Source organism: Chelonoidis abingdonii, chromosome 5 (assembly GCF_003597395.2).
Source record: "Chelonoidis abingdonii isolate Lonesome George chromosome 5, CheloAbing_2.0, whole genome shotgun sequence".
Taxonomy (NCBI): Eukaryota; Metazoa; Chordata; order Testudines; family Testudinidae; genus Chelonoidis; species Chelonoidis abingdonii.
Window position 1 is genome coordinate 15,526,172 of NC_133773.1, and position 22,650 is coordinate 15,548,821.

General features: G+C 45.7%; 1 protein-coding gene across 2 annotated transcripts in view; it reads left to right on the forward strand.

Moving 5' to 3' along the window:
* FRAS1 (Fraser extracellular matrix complex subunit 1) overlaps positions 1–22,650 on the forward strand; it is a 307,206-nt gene that overhangs the window by 242,748 nt on the left and 41,808 nt on the right. For both annotated transcript variants that reach the window (XM_075066086.1, XM_075066087.1), the window contains 12 exons: positions 976–1,108; positions 2,852–3,042; positions 3,988–4,141; positions 7,461–7,724; positions 9,572–9,760; positions 11,439–11,558; positions 12,303–12,482; positions 15,396–15,520; positions 16,088–16,228; positions 17,202–17,429; positions 19,697–19,810; positions 21,029–21,179. In XM_075066086.1, the coding sequence (XP_074922187.1) occupies positions 976–1,108; positions 2,852–3,042; positions 3,988–4,141; positions 7,461–7,724; positions 9,572–9,760; positions 11,439–11,558; positions 12,303–12,482; positions 15,396–15,520; positions 16,088–16,228; positions 17,202–17,429; positions 19,697–19,810; positions 21,029–21,179 (1,990 nt within the window). The remainder of the gene's footprint in view (positions 1–975; positions 1,109–2,851; positions 3,043–3,987; positions 4,142–7,460; positions 7,725–9,571; positions 9,761–11,438; positions 11,559–12,302; positions 12,483–15,395; positions 15,521–16,087; positions 16,229–17,201; positions 17,430–19,696; positions 19,811–21,028; positions 21,180–22,650) is intronic.

Below are 22,650 nucleotides of genomic sequence, written 5' to 3' on the forward strand. Positions count from 1 at the left end.
TATCGAATTTAGCGCTACTCCTCTCGTTTGGGAGGAGTTCCGAAATCGATTTAAGGAGCCGTTTAACTCGATATTAATGACGACATCATGTGAACGGATACAGCGTTAAATCGGTATATCGGCCATTAAACCGATTTAAAGTCGCAGTGTAGACCTGGCCTAGAATAGATGCGAGAAAGCACTGTGTCACATATGCAATCTTGTATGTGTAAAGTGCTGTGAAACTATTTGATGAAGTTAACAGTGCCCCCCTGTCCCAGCACCTCATCAAGTCATTTCCATTGTATACGTGGGCCAGATCCTCCACTGGTGTAAATCGGTGTGCCGCCATTGATATCAGTGGCAGGATGCTGCTTTCCACTTTTGGGGGATCTGATTCATTGTATCAGTAGGTGACACACAAAAGGCTGGGGATGGATCAACCGAAAAACATCTGGAAGTTTGGCTCAACATGACGCATTTTAGAATGCTTCTCTAGACCCTTTGATGTGTTCTCCCTCCCTTCCCAGCTTTGCACTCCCTCACCCTAGCCATCAAACACTTCCCTTTCAGCAAACCACAACCCAGCACAACTCCCGGCCGGTCAGTATGACACTGTGGGGTACACTCTGCTGCTCCCATTATACTGATACTAGCTCAGTGGCATGCAGACTGCTGCTGGGGCAACATAAGCTCTTAACCTAACCCCAGCGTGACACTGGATGTTTATACCCATGGGTAGGGAGGGGCAGGAACTTGTATAAAACATACAGTGTCAGGGGAAGAATTGGGATTTACCCCCTGCATACTCCAACAGTGACCTGTAGTAAGAATGAGCTAGAGAATTCATGCAGAAACAGGTGAAGGGATAAGTTTAAGACACTCGTGATAAAATCCTCCTCGAACTGATTATAAAGGCCATTTGGCAATGGTTATTGAACCTGGTTTTGTTTCTCTTCTTTTTACCTTGTTTGTGTGTCTTTGTTTTTTTTTCAGGTTGATGAGGGAGGCAGGGTCCCACTGTCAGTTCACCATCTCCTAGCCACTGACTACGATACAGCCAAAAACGACCTAATGGTTACAATAATTACACTACCAATATATGGGTTCATTGAAAACATAAGGACAGGTAAACTGTATCTATGCCTGTTTTTCCTTGTATTCGGTCAGGAAATGGGAACGCAGGAATTGCCAGACTGCATGGGGTAGCTCATGCGTCTGTCTCTGACACTGGCCAGCACCATCTGCTTCAGAGAAACCCCACAGTCAGCAGTTGGGAGATAACCTGCCCCAAGGAAAAATCTCCTTCTAACTCTCAAAAGTTAGAGATTGTCTCAACAAAGGGATTTACATCCTTTACAGAGACCTTGTTTAATTTTTAGTATTTACTCTTCTAACTTGCGCGCTTCTTGTTATCCATAGAAATCCTTCCCTGACTCCAACTAAGAAATGTTGCACTGCAATTTTAAAACTAGCTAAGCTGCAAAGAAGCATGGCTGCTGCTATTTCTCTTACTTAGCTGCAGGCCCTAAGGTTTAGGTTTGCATATGAGCTATCAGACTCCCCAGGCAGCACTTCCTGTTGGGATCCCCCTGTAAGGGGCAGTTCCCCAGCACAGAAGGAACTCTGCAGAGAAATGAATGAAATTTCTGCCTGCATTAACCTTCCTTTGCTGCTTCCACCCTCTGCCTGTGGGGAGGACGCTGGAAAGTGGGAGATCTACATACAGAAAGCTTCCATGGCTTGAGGACCTTAAAGATACAATCCAGCCTTCAGCTTTTGTTCTGTCCATGTGCAGGCAGATCCATGAGAGCTTTGCCTTTGAGAGGACTGAGTAAAAAAAAATCTGAGTAAGGAGCTTTTTTTGTTTGTTTTTGTTGTGAAACCTCCTTCCCAGCCTTTCCTATTGCTCCGGGCTTGTCTTGTCGGCATCCCTTCTAGACTGTATTAATTTACAAGCCCATGTTACTGTTAGGGCACTGGTAAATCCCTGTCTTTCTTTCATTGCTTCTGTCTCATCAGGGAGACTTTAATGGCGGACATGTTTGTTTTCACCCTCTCCCCTATGGAAGCAGTCATTGGGGACGGAAATCTGACATCAATCAGTGCTCCCAGGATTAGAACCTGGGAATGGAGAGGACGAATTGTAAATCACTCAGCCGCTGTGATGTTTTTTTCTCTTTCTAATAGATTAGGTTGTAGAGGACTCAGAGTACAGACGTGCGTGAAACTCTCAGGATAATTGTAGCCACCAGACCAAACTAGGCACTTTCCAAACACAGCTCCATGAAGTCCAGTGGAGCATTGTTTGCCAGAAGATATCACACAGTTATCACAGTTATCTTGTGTTCTAAGTGCAGGGGGAAGAACTGTGGTTTCTAAGATACCTCTGTGTGGTACATGATTGCAAATGTGTAGTGGTTTATAACAGCAATCGCAATTCTTCTTCCTCGGGGGCCCGCAGGCTGCTAAGCAGTACATATTCACTGCATCTTACGGGAGAGCAAGAGTAAGTTAGTGTTTTAAAAAAGACTGAGCTCCTCCGATTAAACAGGCCTTTAACAGTTGGCAGCCAAACTGTTTTTGCTAGGGTGAGCTGGGCTGTTGATTCTGCTGGGAAAAGATGGTGCGTTAGTAACTGCTTCATCATTTAAGGCAAGCCTAATGAAAGGGGACAGAAGCCGGCCACTGTATGTAAAACAACAAGATCGTTACATTTCATAGTGCCAAAGAAGCAGCTTTCTGGGTGGGTCACTAAACACATTAACAATCAATTGTAGGAACAGAAAAGCAGAACTTGGGATCGTTTCCTTACTCCCGTTGTTTTCTTAATGAAACGAGCATCTTTTCATAGCTGGTGCTTTGTTTGCAGGTGTGACTTTGGGCCCTGGGGGCTCTGCAGGCTCGGATGCATCGTTCTCCATTCATGATGTGCTGGAGAACAGTATTTACTACTTTCAGAGCGTCCATGAAAGCATCGAGCCGACTAATGACGTCTTCACATTTTACGTGAGCGATGGCTTCAGCCGGTCCGAGACTCACAGCGTCAACATCACCATCCAGGTACATGCTGTCTAAGGAATACTGCGCATGGTTAACCAAGCCCCACCCAACGATGTGGATGGCTTTTAAAGTGTTATTGCCACTACTGTCCTAGCACCAGATTGTGCCCCGTTCTGAACACCCACGCAGGGGAGGGAGTGAGGGTCAGGTGCCCTCTTATGCCTCTCTCCTCACTACCTCAATTACAAGGCCACTGCTTGCCTATGCAGCAGGCAGGCAGTGAATAGCTTCACCCACCAAAACACCAGCCAGTGCAACTAAACTACTGTGACCAGGGAAATAATATGAACCAGCTGTAGTGCCGGCAGAGATGACACGTGCACATGGGGCTGGCATAGATAATAAGAATTCCCAGCTTTTCCATATCAGTTTTCAAATGTAGATCTTAAAGGAGTTTACAAAGGAGGATCAGTTTCATTATCCCCTTTTTACATAGGGGGAAACTGAGGCACAGAGGGGGGAAGTGACTTGCTCATGGTCACCCAGCAGGCCCATGGCAGAACTGGCAATAGAATCCAGCTCTCCTGAGTCGCATCCCAGTGCTCTGTCCACTAGGCTACACAGTCTCCCTTCGATAGGCTCTCCCATGGAGCAAGGGGGAAACGGGGGATCAGAGTATGACTGCATAACAATCCTGCTGGGGCAACACAACTATGCACCAATTCCCCTTTCTCAGGGTGTGTGGCAAAGGCATTTATTGGTCCCCCTCCATCTCGGGATAGGCAGGATGCTGACCAACATGCAGGAGACTCTTACAACACTACAGTTTAAAAAAAAAAAAAAAAAAAAAAAAAAGCTCTTAAAACCGTGAATGGTAAAACGAGTCAAGGAGGTGTATTTTTATCTCAGGGGAATTTCCAGTTTACTAAATCTTCATGGTGAGTTTGCTCTTCTTGGGAGTGAGTTTTCTTCGGGGCCAGCCTGCCTGTCTTTGTGTTTCTGTAGCAGCGGAATGACGAACCCCCGCAGATGACGCTGGTGCCTGTCAGAGTGCACGGCAGTGCCGGGGTGGTGATCACCAATACCTCCCTAAGCCTGCAGGACTTGGACACTCCCGATGAGCAGTTGGTCTTTGTAGTTACCAAAAAGCCTGACCACGGTAAGACCAAGCATAGGTGGAATAGCTCTTGCTGTGAGAAAGGCCTGATTTTTCATGTAAAATACCTATGGGCTGGCTAATCCAGGGGGGATTTAACTCTTCCTGACAGGCCAGTTCCTGAGGGTTTTTAGAGGCCCGAGGTGGATGTTGTGCTGGAGGAGACACAGGGTCTATGGCAAGGGGTAGGAGGGACTGGTTTGAGGGGGGAGGGCAGCAGTACCACCAAACCCATCTCTCTCAGGCTACTCTTCTCCATCAGCCTGCCCCCAGACATGGATTTTACCCGCAGCAGGGGGCTGAGCTCAGTGGCAGAGACCAGCGTGGAATTCATCACCACAGCACCCAAGCCTCTCTCCCTACTTACTTTGCATTCTGACTAGAAAATGAATAATCAATTTATAAAGGGATCAGGTAACTCTGTTCCCCTTCTCCTGGCCTTACAGCTCTGCCTGGCCATGCAAGCAGAGAGGTGTCACCTGACAAGGAGTGGGAGACACATGGCAGTACTGCCTCTGCATGGCTTGGGTCTGAAGGGAATCAATGGATCCTGCTGCCATCCTTTCTACAGGGTGCTTGCTGTAGGGGAACACAGGGCTACTTCATCCACTGGGCTGAAGAAACCTCCATGGAGCGTCAGCTGCTTTGCCAGTTCAGGAGAGGATGCCACCCATATTGCCCTCAATCTGGGCCCAACTACACAGATCGGTACTCTGCTAAGGATCTGACCCTATGGGAGACATTCGAGGTAGCCCAAGTCACCTCCACCTTCCCACTATCCAGTCTTCCTGCCTCCTTTTGTTTGTTGAATTCAGGGGGCAGAACAACTTGACAACAGCTATGGAGTGTGGGGGCGCACACAACTACACTGCTAAACTGTAGGACTTCTTGCACTTTGGAGCCAACTTAATTGCTGCATCTCACTGGAATGGGTCCCTTTGTAACCTCAGCAGAGAGCGCATGTGATGCACAGAGTGCTGGGATATATTTTCACTATAGAGAAAATTACCTGTCAAAGAATAATAAAACCCTATTATGCTTTGCTGGGGCATATGTGCCTCTTTTGTTTTATATGCCAAAGCAAACACTCGAGCTGTAAGCCATTCCTCTTCATGTTCCCCTGATGCTGATTGAACTGATGTGTAAATATGAATCTGAAGCCATGACATCATAGCTTGTAGCAGCCCAAAACCTGCTGTTCATTATTTACAACAACTTATTCTTGCAGTTTTTTTTGTTTTTTTTTTACTAGGAGTTGGATTGTAGTTGTAGTTGCAATTGGTCCCCTATTCTCCACAGAGTATCTCACAATTTAGTCCCCAGCACCTCAAAATGGGAAGGGTAGAGGTAGGATCAAAACCACACTTCCCCTCTCCCCTGGCTGGCTGAATTGGCTGGCTCCGGAGGGAAGCCTCTGCATTACCCCTCTAAAGGAGGGTGTCGCAAGCGTGCTTCTCCTGTGCACAAGGTTACTCTGGCACCATCCCTCCTGGAGCTCCAGCTGGGCCATTGCAGATCCACTCTGCCCCTAGAGCACACCAGTCCCTAATGGGCATAATCAGATCTTTGTCACTTAAAACCTGAGAAAAATAGTCTAAGAATCTGTGAAACTTGCTCTGACCAGAAATGAATCCCAAGAGCCAGTCCTCAAAACTCTCTGTTGACATGGTTCTGCCAGTCATTGCTTATAAGACAGGCTGCCAAGCACAGTCGGCAGTAACTGTTCTTAAAGCATTTGTCCCAGCCGCCCTGCTGGCATGCCCATGTTGTCTGAAGAACAATGTCTCTGGACACAGCATGGCTCTGTGTGTAGACTGGGCTTTAATGGTGCTGATCGCCTGATCCAGAATAATCACCAGCCTTCTCTTGGAATTGGTTTTTAAGTACTGATGAGAGTTCTAAAGACTCCCAGTTCATATATCTTTGTTTTTAAAAAGAGGGGAAGCTTTTAAAGGGTAGTGGCCGAGTTGAAACCTAGTGCTATTTCTCCATTGCAAACACTGGCTTTGTCTGGGGGAGGTGGGTTGTGTAAAAAGACTAGATAGAACTGGCATTGTGTTAATGATCCTTTCCCCCAGAAGTGTCAGACTGATCTGGCCAACGATGATCTATCACGTTCCCTGTGCAGACAGAAAACTCCATGAGTTTCAGCTTGAAGTGTTTCCTGCAACTATTCTATTGGGGTTTGCCACCTCCCAGGGAGCTTGGACCCTACAAATCCAGATGGCCAGAACTCAGTGGAGCAGCCTAGGGATCTCAGGCCATCTGCTGAGGACTGTAACACTTGTACTGGGACTTGGGACCACATTTTAAAATTCTCCTGGGAGTTAGGCATCTCGGCGCTTTCAAGAATCCCAGTAAGTGCTTATAAGTATCGAAATACCTGTTAAAATCTGGCCCTTGGTGCTGCTGCTCTCCACCCCACCTATCCATTGAGCTCACTTCAACCAGCATAACTCAAGAAGAATACAAGGGCTTACAGCATATATGCATCAATGCAAAGTAGTCACCTGACAGATATAAGTGAACAGTGCACAGCAAACACTGCTTAACACTTTAGAACAGGAAATAAAGAAATGCCAAATTCAACTGAAACTGCAGCAGACATTTTAACTCACCATTACATCTAAGAGAGGAGAGGCAGTGGGTCTGAGCAGGCCAGACGCTGGACAAAGTCAAATTCTAACCAGCTCTGCTAGTGATCAGAAATCCACAAGCAATATCTTGAAGCTCTCTCAAGCAAGCTATGGTTGTCAGGAAAGGACTCTGAGTGAATAATTGACCTTTTAGTGTGGCCAGCTAACTGAAACATAAAATGAAATAGATCAGTTAATTTCTCAACAAACTGAATTTTTTCAATTTTTCTCGATGGAATGAAAAACCAAAACAATTTCATTCAGGTTGAACAAAACATTTCAAATGCCAATTTGGACATTTTTTGCCATAATTAATTTTGTCATTCTCTATGTTTTTGTTTTCATTTTTTCTAGCCAAAACAATTCACCAAATTCAATCCAAATTTCCTTAATAATGTCTAAAAAAATATTATTTTTTGGGTGAATTTACTATTTGCCAAAAAATTTCTCCCTGCTCTAGTAAGGAATCAAAGGACCTGAGACTCCAGCATCCTGCGCCTTCAGTAGTGATTTACAAAGCCTGTGCCAAGTAGGTGTGAGAAGGTAGTGATGTCAAGGAGTGCACAAATGGTAGGGCAGTAGAGAATCCAGCCCATAGTGTTTTTGATGTTGGCATGTTACACTAATGGTGAGAATCAGAGAGACTCCCATGTGATTTTATATTTAATGTGCCTGTTCTTCCTCAGGTCACCTCCACAGGAGACAATCTAACTCAGAGCCTCTGGAGAATGGGCATGTTCTGTCTCAGGGCTCCTCCTTCACCTATCAGGATGTCCTGGACGAACGGATCGTTTACACGCGGGGCAGTTCCGGAACGCAGACAGATGAGTTCAGATTCTCTCTCACGGATGGGCTGTACACTGAGACGGGGAGAGTGGAGTTCTCTGTGGAGCTGCCAAAGAATGAGCCGCCCAGATTAGCTGTGAACAGGGGCCTGCAGCTTTCAGCTGGTACGGTGTGAGCGGAGAGACTTAACAAGCTTGATATAAATGAATGGTCAAGATTTTCAAACCCAGCCAAGGCGTTTAGACACACACAACTCCTGTTGATTGTAATCAGAAGTGTGCATGTTTAATTCCCCAAGCTGGCTTTGAACATCTCAACCAACGCCTCTGTCCCAGTAAGTCAAAAGGGTTTTAAAACCTATGGAATGGTGAAAGAAGGAGGGAAGGGAGAGGAGAAGGAAAGCTTAAAAATTGTTGTGCTTCAAGGAACAGCAACAGAAGTTGCTTGACATGTCAAAGGACTAATAAAAGCTAGAAATGGTGCAGGCAAGGGCGATCTGTCAGACTCCAAGTGGCAAGTTCCCTGCAGTTTGTGTTTTGTCCAGTCTATTTTAAATGTCTTAAGTGTCGGGCTTCTGCCATTCCCCCAGGACACTTCTATAGCCTGCCAGAGCTCTTCACGAGCAGTATTTTCCTGAATGTCAGGTTTAACTGACTTTGCTGAAAATGTCATTCATTTCTCCTAGTCCTACTGTCCTCAACCTCCCCAAATAATTCCTCTCCCTCCTGGCAGCCCCCCTTGAAATATTTGTAGATGGCTATCATTTCCTTCCCCCTTCTGCCCCATACTTTGACGTTCCTTAGCCAACCTCTGTATAATTGGAGCTCATTCTCTTCTCATAGCACTCCTATGCTGGAGTAATTCAGGTGGCATCGATGGGGTTTACCTTGATTATAATGGGTGTGAGAGGAGAATCCATCCTGTTAATGTAGTTCAGTATTTTCCCCTCTGGCCCCTTAGTCAGTCTGTTGTCCTTCTCTGTACTGTCTCCAAACTTCCTGGTACTGAGTTGCCCAAAGTGGACCTCCACCCTGTTACATGGCGAAGATGGTGAAAGCTGCTCTAAAGCTATGAGCCATTATGCTAGATTTCAGAATTGCCCACTGCCATGTCCCCAGATCCAGAATAATTAAACTGCAGTGCAGCCTTTGAATATTCAAATGTACCAGAGTACACCAGAAACCATCAGCTCATTGGGAGCTTAGACCACTGGGGAATTAGCCAGTGGGCTTTGCAGGCTGTATTCAGGGATGGGAGGAGTTGGAAAGGATTTGGCTCAGAATGAGGAAGGAAGTGCTGTGGGTGCTTTGGTGCCCAACATGGATAGGACATGAAGGTCCTTTGCTGTGATGCTTAGGAATGAGACTCCATGCTTCTAAGATCTGCAGCAGTGGAGCATCAGAAGTACCCTAACCCTCCCGTTCCCGGGTGATCTTCGTCCTTCGAGGCATGTCCCATCCCTCACCAGCTGATCATCTGAGCAATGCTTGTCTGAGCTCCTGTTTTCTGAAACAGGGTCAGGTGTCCTACTGAACTTTGGGGCATGAGCATGTTTTGGGTAATACAGATAAGTAAGGGTAAGATTATTAAGGCTAAATTGTACTGGTATTTTTACAAGGTTGTTAAGGACACACACATTCGCAAACACTCTAGATCTGATGTCAGTCCCAGAGGTCAGTGAAGTGCTAAGCTTTGAGGAGCCTGAATTTCAAGTGTGGGCTCCTTAACAAGACTAACATTTGGGTACTCAAATCAGTATCTAATAAGAAAATGTTAAACTGAGCATCCAGATGCAGGATTTAGGCAACCTAGTAAGCTGTCTTTTTGTTTGAAAATTGGGCATCCAATGCTTTCCTTGGAGGGAAATGAGTGGAGCTTTCTTGAAACAACACAGTCTCTAAATATGTAACACGCTATTTATAAATAATGCAATCCAGTCTTTCAAAATGATTTGGCAAGCCATTTGGAAGGATTGTGTGGGGCTGTTTACGTATCTTCTGTTACTGTCTAGGCTCCGTAGCACGCATCACAGGTCAGCACTTAAAAGCTACAACTATTGATTCGGATGACCTGAAGATCAGATATGTCCTGAAGAAAGATCCCAGTACTGGACATCTGCAGATGACTAAAACTGATAACCTGGTCCAGATCTCTGTCAAAGGACCCATCAAAAGTTTCACCCAAGCGGATATAAATAAAGGTGCGCAAATTTCTTGACCTTTCAGTTCCAGTAAGTAAAACTAACTTTTGCCAGCTCTTTTACAGCCCTCCCCTAAGGAATACAACATACAACGAAAAGTCTCATTTTGCCTGTGTTAACGAGAGAGAGAGAGAGAGAGCACCAGTTATAATCTGCTTTAAATGAGAACTGTGAACTGAATCTTTCTCATCTAAATTACACATACTCTCTTTTTTTTGTTTTTGTTGGATTCTTGTAATTAAGGATCATGTCTTGTTACAGGATAATTAGGGATAGTGTCTCCATTGTCTGGATTATTGTAAAACTCATAGAACAGTTCCTGAAAGCCTTTTTTTTAAATCAGCCTGCATATATCTAGGGCCATATTTAATGTGTGTTTACATGTAGGAGAGGGCATGCATGGGGTTTGAAAGAGTGGGCAGTGGGGCAGAATAGTGTGACCTTAAGAAGTGGTGCTATTTGCAATCTGTTTTCACCTCCCAACAAAGGTGCAAATTAACTCGCTAAAGCAAACAAGAGCATAAATTAGACACACAGACAGTTGCCTGCCTCTTCTTCTTTATTTGTATTGTGGTAACATCTGGAGGGATGCCAATCAGGGCCCAGTTATGCTGCACACACAAAGGCAAGAGTTCATAATTTAAATGTAAGATGAGAGACCGCAGATAAATACAACAGGTAGAAGGAGAACAGGGTAACAATGAGATTGTTACCAGCATAACGAGCAAGAATTACATGCTATTTTGTTGTCCCAATAAATCCCAGTGTAATGAGAAAAAGACCTGGCATAAAACATAAATCTAAAATTATTATAAAAGTATAGGTATATATGGACACAATCTATAAGGTCAACTAGTCCAGTCGCTCCTGGATAGTGTGTCGCAACCCAGGTATTAGACACAAATTTTCAAAAGAGCCCATGTGACTTAGGAGCACCAGTGTAATTGACTCTTGGTGGTAATTGTGCTCCTAAATCACTTTGGCGCTTTTGAAAATCCCACCCACCATCTGTTTCTAGTTGAGTTGTGAGCAGGTTGGGCTTGTCTTCAAATGTTGTGATACCAATCCCCCTCTTCCTCACCCACGCAGCATTAAGCTAAAGAGATTTTAACTAATTACTGATTCGAGCATCGAGTTGTATTTTTATAATAGCCAAAATCTTTACAGTGAGGGATGATGACGCGGAGGAGAGAAAGAAAAGTAGCAGAAGACAGATCTGTGAAGGGAGAATTGATTTTCAATAACCAAGTGTTTAAAAACTCTATCTCAAAAGGTGAGAAAGAAGGAGGGGAAAAAATGACACACAAATCTGAAAACAGTAGCAACTCCCGTGTTCTGCCGGCTAGACAGATTCCAAAATAGGTCACAGCAGCTGATGTTGACTATAACAGGGTTTTAAAGAGACCTAGATAAATTCATGGAGGTTAAGTCCATTAACAGCTATTAGCCAGGATGGGTAAGGAATGGTGCCCCTAGCCTCTATTTGTCAGAGGGTGGAGATGGATGGCAAGAGAGAGATCACTTGATCATTATCTGTTAGGTTCACTCCCTCTAGGGCATCTGGCATTGGCCACTGCCGGTAGACAGGATACTGGGCTGAATGGACCTTTGGTCTGACCCAGTATGGCCGTTCTTATGTTCTTATGATGATGCGACTTATTTTTCCCTCTCTCTCTAGGACAAGTAGAATATAGTCATGAGAAGGGGGACCCTGGAGGAAGTTTTGCTTTCACCTTCGATGTGATTGATGCAGAAGGCAACAAACTGGTCGACCAGTCATTCTATATTAGTGTCTTAGGTAAAAGATGCTATGTAAGCAATATTTTCTTAGCTGTGAAAGATCATAGATTAATATGGTGAGATTCTCACCCCTGCTCCGGCTCATGTATGCCAGATAAGGGGAGTAGCTTAAAGGAGCCTAAAAGGCCTAGCTCTGTGGGGAAGAATTTCTCTGATGCAAGAACTGGGGAGGACAGTCACCAGCTGCTGGATTCTTGGAGGCACAGCACAGAAGCTCACCCATAGACCTTATAATCCTATCTGACTGACAGGCCATAAAATTCCACTTATCAGTTGTTTCATCAAGCCCATAACTTCTGGTTGTGCTAGAATCATATCTTTTAGAAAGACATCCCATCATAATTTAAATAACTCTCTAAGCAAAAAAAAAAAATCTTTGAATTTAAGATTTAAATCTTGATGATTTGGCTTTCGTTTATTGGCAACTCAAAATCCTTTGAAACTGGGGCATGGGAAGGAATCGCTCATTAAAATAACAGTTCATTATTCATGTTGGGGGTCTTCTCCAAAGCTCATTGGCCGGAGTGCATTTTGAATCAGGCCCATTGTGATGTAACCGCCACTGACATGCTCTGATGACCTTTGAGTAAAGCATTGTGTAAATCATGCCCAAAATAGTCAGGGAAAAATTATTTGTCTTTGAAAATTTTTGCTACATGATGTGTGAGTGTATGTGTGTAAAGCCAAGGAAGGGAAGCTGATTGTATCATAATTCAGACTACTTTGCCCCTGCTGCTTTCAGAGGACAGACTCCCCCCCTCAATCATAGCTAACAAAGGGCTGGTCTTGGATGAAAATTCAGTGAAGAAGATCACAACGCTGCAGCTCTCCGCCACCGACCAGGAGAGTGAGCCTGCACTACTCCTGTACCGAATCACCAAACAGCCACAGCTGGGTCACCTGGAACATGCTGCGTCACCAGGTTTGCAAAGCCCTCACTTGCTCTGTCACATTCTCCACAGAACACAGGTTTGCAATGCTTTAATGTTTTTTAGACGTTTATTTCTTGAAAAACGTCTACCTGGAATTAGAGCCTCAATGAGCCCAACGACCATTAACCCAGGGAGCTTAAAAACAAGGCCAGTGGATACGAGGCATCAAACTCACAGAGAGGATTATTTATTCTACAGCTTGGGGAGTTTAGGACTCATGGTAACCTCACCTGCTGGGTTTTACTCAGCAATCCAGCTCTGATCCGTAGCTCATGCCACCGGCTTGCGTGAATCTCCCTTTCTTGTAATCCACTATTTCAGACAACCCTAGTGCACATAACTTGCAGCCCCTCTGTCACTAAACTGAAATTCATACTGTGTATAATTTGGGGACTCATTTTCTTATGCTTAAGAACTGATTCCAGAACTTCTCAAAAATTCACAACCAGCATACCTTGTAACTGGGCATGCCCAGCAGTGAAATGACTTGTTTTTACCTCAGTATCTTGCCCTGTACGTGTTCTGGTACAAAAACTCCAACCCCTTTCTTGGCAATGCTTAAGATGTGGCAATTTAATCGCAAAGTCTGAAAGAAAGACATATCCAGATACCCAAGGTATGATGTGCCATATACTAAGTCAGCGAAAGCTTTATGGAAGACTGCTTTGAGCACTGAAATTTGTTAATACACTTTTGCATGAATTACCTAATATTTAAGTACTGTCAAAGCAAACCTTTTCCGGAGACCTACCAGTAGCCTTTTTGTCCCCTCTGTCAGACTTACAAAACAATTTGCTGCAAATGTAATCTTTAAATCTTACAGTTGCCTTCCAGGGCCAGTTATCCCAGGATATTATGTGTCCTCCAGTCCTATCTAATGAAGTACTCTAAACCTGTACCCTCAAACAATATGTTCCTTTGGATTAGATTGTGTTTATCTAGGATTTTTTTTTTTATGTGACCTTTCATTACATTAATGGACTGTAAATCTTTGCTGTGTTTTCAGAAAGCAGTCTGTGCCCTTACAGCTTAGTTTTAGAAAGAAATGAACGTAGGAATAAGCAGTTAGTGTTCTTATTTCCTCCACAGCTTTTGCCTAAAATGCAAACCAAACATTGAACATACTACTTTTGGATGTTTGAAATAGCTGGATTAACTTTTTTTCTCCTTATTTTAAGTGTGCTGTTTCTGGTACCAAGGTTCTTTCAGATCCTGGAAGCAGGGGAGGCTCCAGGTCCCAGCACGCCAAGCACGTGCTTGGGGTGGTAAGGCACAGAGGGTGCTCTGCCAGTCGTCGCAAGGGCGGCAGGCAGGCTGCCTTCAGCAGCACGCCTGTGGGAGGTCCGCCAAAGCCGTGGGACCGGCTGACCCTCTGCAGGCAAGCCACCATGCGTGAGGCGGCAAAATGCCTAGAGCCGCCTCGCCTGGAAGGCATCAGAAGTGGATATGATGGAATACTCTGAAAGAGGTTGTTTTCATGGTGTAACTGGCTCCAGCTCTAAGCAAAAAATACTGGAGCTCTCATAAGAGAGTCCTTTCTCGCAAGCCTTCTAACCTAATGAGCGTCAAATAAGCTCTGGTTAATCATCCTCTTTTTATGTTGCTTATCTAAACCAAACCTCTGAACGTTTGAAGTTTGCCCACCACTAATTGATAGCCATTTGTTATGATCACCAATGTTGTCCAGGTGTTTTCAGTCAAGGGCAAAATTTTCAAAAGCACCATCGAAATCGGTAGGAGTTAGACACCTGGATATTTTTGAAAATCCCACTATAGGCATCTGTCTGCATCAGTAGATACCTAAATACCTCTAAATATCAGAGTGCCTGTGTCACTTTTGAAAATGGAACCTAGGGTTTTTGTTTGGTTCTGAAACTTTTTATTAAGGCAAAGTTACAATAAAATGTTAATACACATCATGCATTATTTTTTCAGGATCAGGTTAATATTCAAAGAACCTGGCTAAAGATTTTGGTTTGCTGGCTGGGGAGTCCTCTTCTGAGCACACTACTAAATGTGACCAAATTTCTCAATACCTGTCCTCTTTTGGGTACTTCTCTTGTGTGTGTACTTGGTGTGAAAGTTTTTCGATTACAAAGACAGTCCATATTTTACTATACCACAATTCTATAGGAGGAGAAGTCAAATTTTTTCTAATAATGTGTAATACAAAGTCTTGCTGCTAACAACAAAAAGAAATTGATTTGTTGTTCTGTTTAAAATGTAGATCCTTTACTGGAACATTTAGTAAGCAGGTCAGGGGATCTCTAGGAAGCTGGTATTTTGTCATAAGATGAATCTCTTTAATAATATCCTCCCAAAATGGTATAATTCCTGGACACAACCACCACATGTGCAAATCTGTTCCTCTTTTCCTGCAGCTCCTCCACTTTTGAAAATTTTATCCTGGATCTTTTCTTATGCCAGATAAAGCTGTGAGAACCTTTTGCCCATGTTCAACAAAACCTCTTTGGGCATATTACTGTGTTGTCTGAGAGATCATGGAACTGTGGGATTTACTGTTCCTCATAGACTGATTCTCCATGGATACTCTGCATGACCATGCCCTGGTCAGTCTGCTGAGAATGTGACTCAACTTCATATAATCTCATCCTTTAGGATGAGAGAACGGTACAGGTGGAATTTGTAGGAGCACTTGCCATTGGCCCAACTCTGCTTCCATTGAAGTCAGCAGTAAAACTCACATTCGCTTCAGTGCGAGCAGAGTTAGGCCAACTGTGAGGGCTTGTGAAAGCCCCACCCTATGTTCCTTCCACTTGTGCGTTGGAGCTATGCATGGGGTTGTGACGCGTTTCTGTCCTTCCGAGAAGTTGTTTCAGGTTCTGTGCTCTTCTTACTTTTCATATTTTTTGTTGTACATTTTTCCTATCATTTTGGCCCAGGCACAAGGATTAACTCTTTCAGCCAGGCAGACCTGGCCTCACGCAGCATCCAGTACCTCCACACCAGTGAGGCGGAGAAGCATGCTGATGCGTTCACCTTCTCCGTCTCGGATGGAGTGAATGAGGTAGGTCTGAGCACGTGGTTCTCTGAGTTGATGCAGATGGTCAATTCCGGACTGATTGATGTGCTGGGAGTGAATTCCCCTGATGTCATATGGGAGACATAATTACACTAAAAAAATTAAATGAAACAAGCTTTGCCTCCCGAGCTTATAATTTAGCATTGGCATGTACTCCTGCTATTCGTACGGACGGACATCAGATGTGTCACCAAGGAAACACATTTAGTGTGTGAGGTGGAGCTGGGTGACCAGACAGCAAGTGTGAAAAATCAGGACTGGGGGTGGAGGGTAATAGGTGCCTATGTAAGAAAAAGCTCCAAAAATCAGGATTGTCCCTATAAAATCGGGACATCTGGTTACCCTAGGTGGAGGAGGGTAGTGGCAGAAGGGTAGCAGGGTGACATAGAGTTCGGGACACCTGAAGAAGCATCACAAACTCTTTTTTACACAATCTGCAGCATTACCTATGAAATGTCTCCATTGGCTCTTCATAAAATTGTTGCTTCCATTCAGACATATCCCAGGTAGAACATATTCCTCAGAAAAGGTCTGTTTTTCTTTCTCTCCCAGGTCACTCAGACGTTTGACATCACCATAACCCCAGTGGATGACTCCTTGCCTGTGGTGCAGAGTGCTGGGATGCGGGTGCAGGAAGGGGTGAGAAAAACCATCACGGAGTTTGAGCTGAAAGCCACAGATGCCGACACGGAGGTAAGGCGCACATTGCTTCCACATCGTCTCTCCCCTGTGCTGTTGCGCAACGGCGTTTGTAGTCAGAGGGATTCAAACCAATGTCTTTCCTCCCGACACATACTCTGTGTGACCACACGGGCTAGACAGATTCAGACAAAGAGCTGGGAGGCGAGTAGGTCTGTGTGAGGAATGATGTCTGAATAAAGCCAAGCCTTGGCTCGAGAAATGTCATACTTCATTTCAATATCTCTTCTCAGCTCAGCTTATCTTAGCACAGATGAAGGGGATACCCTAAGTCACCTTTCTTCAGTCCCTTCTCCTGGGTCTCACTAGGCACTAAGCAAGCCCAGGGCACAAGTTAAGCAGCCACAGGGCTGCTGTAACTGACATGGCCTAATCTTGTAATCCTGAGCGTTTCTACAGGGGCAGCGTAGAGCTGGCTCTGATGACTTCATTTAAAACAGAGAAGTCACAGCTGCCTCATCTGGGCACAATGGGAACTTATGCTGGGCCAAGCACCTGGCTTCTGAGTGTGTCGTTCCTTAACCTGAGCCGTGGGACCATGTCCCGTGGGCATGACAACAGTCTTTCACTGACAGCATAAGCAACTTGCACTTTTCTGCAAAAGGAATGAGCGTGTTTGCATGATACGACTGCATGAAGTATGGCCAGGGAGACAGAGTATCAGACTAGGTGAACCTGTGGTCCCAGCTAGCCCGACTGACTCTCATGTGAGCACTGTGATGTCCTCATGGAGACAGTGACATTGGGGAAGGTGGTTGGCTCAGTAGTGCCAGCATGCGAAGCTGGCTCAGTGCCCAGCGAATCTTCTCTATTTCTTTGAACTCTTGTACTTGGAAAGAAGATGGGTGAAAAGGTAAAACCCAGTCATATTCCTCTCCAGCTCTGTTGACCCAAATAACCCACCACTCCCACAAGGATATTTTACCAGTTTTGCAACCTTACCCACCAACCACTTTCCTTTGGACAGGCGGAATTGGTTACATTCACCGTCGCACAGCCTCCTCGACACGGTCTGATTGAACGTACCAACGATGGGCAGCACTATCGCCAGACGGCTACCTTCACGATGGACGACATCTACCAGAACCGGGTCTGCTACAGCCACGACGGCAGCAACTCCCTGAAGGATCGCTTCACCTTCACAGTGTCTGATGGGACCAATCCCTTTTTCATTGCAGAGGATGGAGGGAAGGAGGTAAGGGAGGATGGGCGGGGGCGGGGAGAAAGAGGAATTTCCTAGAAGTGATGTAAACCTCCCTGAAAGTGTCCAGTGGTACTTGGCTGTTGCATTTGATAATTTTGGGGCCAGATCCTCAGCGAGTGTAAATTGGCAGAACTCCATCACGTTAATGGTTGTTTGATGGCTGGTGTTCCACCATGTCCTTGTGTGCTGGTGTAGTGGTTGGACTGTGTGTGTGTGTATTCTAGGTGTTGTGTGCTTTATGATTTTTAAATGTATTTTGTGCGCGCGTGTGTGTGTGCACATGGACATGCACTGACATTATGCAGATTGTTGAGTTTGGTGGAGCAATGTGAATTTACAGTACCTGAGGATCTGACCCAAAAATTAAAAAAAAGCACTGAAATCCATGGAGCGACATCGATTTGTGCTAGCTGAGGATTGACCGTTATCCCGATGCAGTTCTGGAGCTCTTGCAGTATCGTGTGGAGTATTAGCCTTGTGCTTTGTCCAGCAGTACATTTCAGTGTAATCTTAAATCATCTAGTCCAGGGGTGGCCAACCTGTGGCTCCAGAGCCAAATGTGGCTCTTCAGAAGTTAATATGTGGTCCCTTGTATAGGCACCGACTCCAGGGCTGGAGCTACAGGCGCCAACTTTCCAGTGTGCCGGGGGGTGCTCACTGCTCAACCCCTGGCTCTGCCACTGGCCTTCCCCCCACTCCATCCCTTCCTGCCCCTTCCCAAGCCTGCTGTGCCCTCGCTCCTCCCCCTTCCCCCGCAGAGCCTCCCACACACACGCAACTGCTGATCAATAGGGGAGGGGAGGAGGGGCTGATCAGCGGGACTGCCAGTGGGCGGGAGGCGCTGGGAGTGGGGGCTGCTGATGTATTACTGTGGGTCTTTGGCAACGTACATTGGTAAATTCTGGCTCCTTATCAGGCTCAGGTTGGCCACCCCTGACGTAATCCATTCAAATGGCTGAGACAAGAGAGGAAAGATTCTTTGCATCTTCACTAATGTAAAGAAACAGCACTACTGCAAAGTGTGGCAGTGCTATAGATAGCCAGCAGCAAGTTGAATAGCAGCAAATATTGTCTACTGTTGCAGTATCGGCACTGGTATTCTTCTGTTGATTATATCCTCGCCTATCTGACTCAGGGCGGTGAGGTTTTCTTGGCTCTTCAGCCTTTCAGACAGGTAGAAGCTCTCAGAAGACAAGAAATCTATTTGCTCTATTGAAATCAACAGAGCTATTCTGAGTTCCACCAGCTGAGGACCTGGCCCATGATATTTTAGTTCTGAGACTGCACCGGGTTATTGCAGACTCTGAGGGAGAGGGGAGTTGTACTAGTGAAAAATGGAAAGTGTCTTTTTAAAGAATGGAAACAAAACATCCCTGAACACACAGTGCTGTGAAAACACAATGCAGAAAAATTTAGCTTTGCCACTGCGAGAGAAAGTCATTAAATCCCAGAGGCTGAAACCATGGCGTATTAATTTAATTAGCATCCTCTTTTGTTGGTTATTCTTTTCCCACTTCTTCCGCCTAGCAGATAAAAAGACCCAAATCGTCCCTGAAGCCATAAGTCTCTGAAACGTACGTTCCAAATGCGTTTTCAATATAGATTTTTGGGTATTTCAGGAGACATTTCACAAGATTTTTTTTTAATTGGTTTCAACATCTGTTGATAATCATCAAAATAAGGGTTACAGCAGGGCCAGTTATTTATATTACAGTAGTAGCGACAGGCCCCAAATGAAAACAGAACCGCATTGTGCTAGGCAGTGCGTAGTAAGAGACAGACCCTGCCCCCGAAGAATTTACAAACTAAATAGATAAGACAGACAGACAGAAGTAACAGATTTAGTTGGGGATTGGTCCTGCTTTGAGCAGTGAGTTAGACTAGATGACCTCCTGAAATCCCTTCCAACCCTGAGATTCTATGAACAGACAGGAGCTTTTTGGCCTGAGGTTTTCAGTAGTACTCAGCATGGGTCTACCTCTGTTTCCCTTGAAAACAATGGGAATTTTATCATTGACTTTAGTGGGTGAAACAGGTAAGCCAAAGCTGATTGTTTTGGAAATTCCCCCCCCACCCCGCATCTGTGTTTGGTCTGATTAATCATGTAAGCTCTTCAGGGCACGGACCACACCCCCTTCCATGAAACATCTGGAACATCCGTAGTGATAGATCAATAAATAACACCTCTGGCGTTTCATGCTAAGCAATGATGTGTTTGGGGAGTAAATGGCCACCTCTGAGTCGGGACTCTTGCTTAGATTGTGACAGCGGCACCGCAGTGGTTCAAAGTGGACATTCTCCCTGTGGATGATGGGACCCCCAGAATTGTCACCAACTTGGGCCTGCAGTGGCTGGAGTACATGGATGGCAAGGTAACAGCTTGTGTTCAGTTTTGCTGAAACCATCCTGATTATGTTCCCAAAAGAAGGGAAAAAGGAGGGGAGCGACAGGCACAAGACAATCCAGAATGTCTCATCACTTCTTTTTCAGTGATGGGGGTAATGAAAACCCAAGGACCATCCTTGGTCTAGGGAAATGCGTTATGATGACAGAGGGCAGGTTGGAATCAATGTACTATGGCGGGTGGGCATGAGGTAAAGGTACCTCATAAAGATACTACCAGGGAGGGGCTAAACCCATCTCCTCAGAAGTCTCCCCAGACAGTTGACCAGGGCCGCCAAGAGGATTCAGGGGGCCTGGGGTCTTCGGTGGTGGGGGGTCCTTCCGCTCCGGGACCCGCCGCAAAGTGCCCCGAAAACCCGTGGCAGGGTCCCCCCACCGCTGAATTGTCACCAAAGACCCAGAGCGGAAAAAAGCTCTGGGGGCCCAGGCCCCACGAAAGTTTTCCGGGCCCCCAGAGCGAGTGAAGGACCCTGCTCCAGGGGCCCTGAAAAACACTTGAGTCAGTGTAAGTTGCAAAGAAATACTCCAAATTATTCACAGCAAAATAGGTTCATACAGTGTTAAGAGAAGGCTATTTCAACTCCAAGTGCCTGACTTATTAAAAAGCACTGGGCAGGTATCAAAGAGTTTTATTGTCACAGTTTTCCATTCACATTGTTTTCTCTTAAGAAAACATATAAGAAGTAGAGCTGGACTGACACACACACGTTGACAGGTCAATGAAGGAGGGTTAGCACCTGTTCACTAAAGCTGTGCAAAATGTTCTGAATAGAACCCAAAACTCAGGCCATTCTCAAAGCTTCAAGTATGCCTGAGCTGAGTTTCAACCAGCTGTGTTGAGAGGTTGTTTTCATGTAAAACTTGGAGGTTTGTCATCAATTCAAGACCAGACCAGACCAGACTTGGCAATTTTGCACAAGTTTCCCTTTGTTCAAACCACAGACTCATATCAAAGCTAATCAGACCTTAATCTGAATTTGAATCCTTTGCTTAAGGCACAAACAGGACTCCTTCATCCCTATCTATCCTGGGCTACTCTTTGCACGTCCTCTGTGTTGTTAAGTCCCAGAGGTTTTCCCTCTCTAAGCAATGTTCAACAAATCAATTCTTTCAGTTGGCCCCATAATCAGACCTGCTACGCAGCATCTCAGGAGTTGTGTAACCTCTTTGGTGTGGCTTTAATCCAGGCAACAAATCTGATCACCAAGAAGGAACTGTTGACTATGGACCCCGACACAGAGGACAAACAGCTGATCTATGAGATAACGACTGGACCCAAACATGGTCACGTGGAGAGCAAGCTGAAACCGGGGACAGCTGTGACTACATTTACACAAGGTAGGGTAGCAGGACTGGTCTTTACTTCCTTCCATTCCTCTTCACTATGATAGGGAAAATAACCCCTCCCCAATTATCTTAGGCTTTAGGCCTTTGAGCAAAAATAATTTGGAGCCTTAGCTTAGCAATTTCTAATGGGGGGGGCAAGAATTTGTGCATCTCTTTCTTCACATGGAGGGAGAGGGCGAATTTTTATGAGCTTGCACTGTGCAGATCTTCCTGTACAGCGTAAGACAATATACCTTTGGGTCTGCACTCCAAGGGAGGTGGACAGCTGAGTGCTGGGGCAAGTCTCTTAAGCTGAGTCTTCCCAGAACTGATCTCAGTGTCTGTGTCATTTTTTTTTGGGTGTGGTCCTGCCTGTGTGCAGGGCCGGTGCAACCATTTAGGCGAACTAGGCGGTTGCTTAGGACGCCAAGATTTGGGGGCGCCAAAAGGCGGCGCCCCCCCAAAATTTTTTAAATGGTTGCAGCGGCCGCTGCGTAGTCTGAGGTGCCGGCGGCAGCAGCTGCCTGCAGCCCGGCAGCTTAGGGCGCTCCCGGGGTCAGCGCGCAGCCGTGGCAGTCCAGGGCGCCCCAGGTCAAGAAGCCGCCGCGGCAGTCTGGCAGTCCGGGGCGCTCCCGGGTTAGGAAGCCGCCGCGGCGGTCCGGCAACCCAGGGCGTCCCTCGGGTCAGGGAGCCGCCGCGGCGGTCCGCAAGCCCGGGGCGCTCCCAGGTCAGGGGTCAGGGACCCGCGACTCCGGTGGACCTGCGGCAGCTTCGCCGGAACCACGAGACCCGCACGGGGAGCGGCGAAATGTCCCGGCGCCTAGGACGTCAGAAATCCTAGCGCCGGCCCTGCCTGTGTGTGTGCCACAGGAGGCTTAAGAGCCTGGCTCAGCAAGGCAGGGTAAAGGGGGCCCAGGCTGGTGGAACAGGCAGGGTCAGTGGATCCCAGTACGTCAGGTGGCACCTTAAAGGGGGGCAACCTGTCACACCTCCATCTAGCCCTTCATGTTTCTATTACAGTAAAATACAGAGGTGCCAGTCAAGAGCAAGACCCCATTTTGCCAGGCGCTGGGCAAACACAGTCAAGGTTTCTGTCTGTCTCTTCTTATCAGAACTCCCCAGCCAAGTCTGTCCCATCTTGCATAAAGTAAATCCAGGCTAACACAAAGGAAAAGACCCAATATTATTTTATGGGCAGAGGTCAAGAAGTTATTTTAATGCTATATAACAAAGCTCAGACACTACTGCAGCTATACAGTGGCCTTAAAGGGACACACCAAAATATAGACCAGGGAATTTAATTAAATTCTTCTTAGGCAAATTTGTATTAAAATAGTCCCAGTGAAATTTAGATTACAAAAATCCTTTTTTTCTAAGTCATGGAAGAAAATATTAGATTGGTTTTTCGAGAGAGATGCAGCATGATTTCTGATGGCTCTTGGACTGACAAATAACTGTTAAAGCCATTAGAGTTGCACCAGTG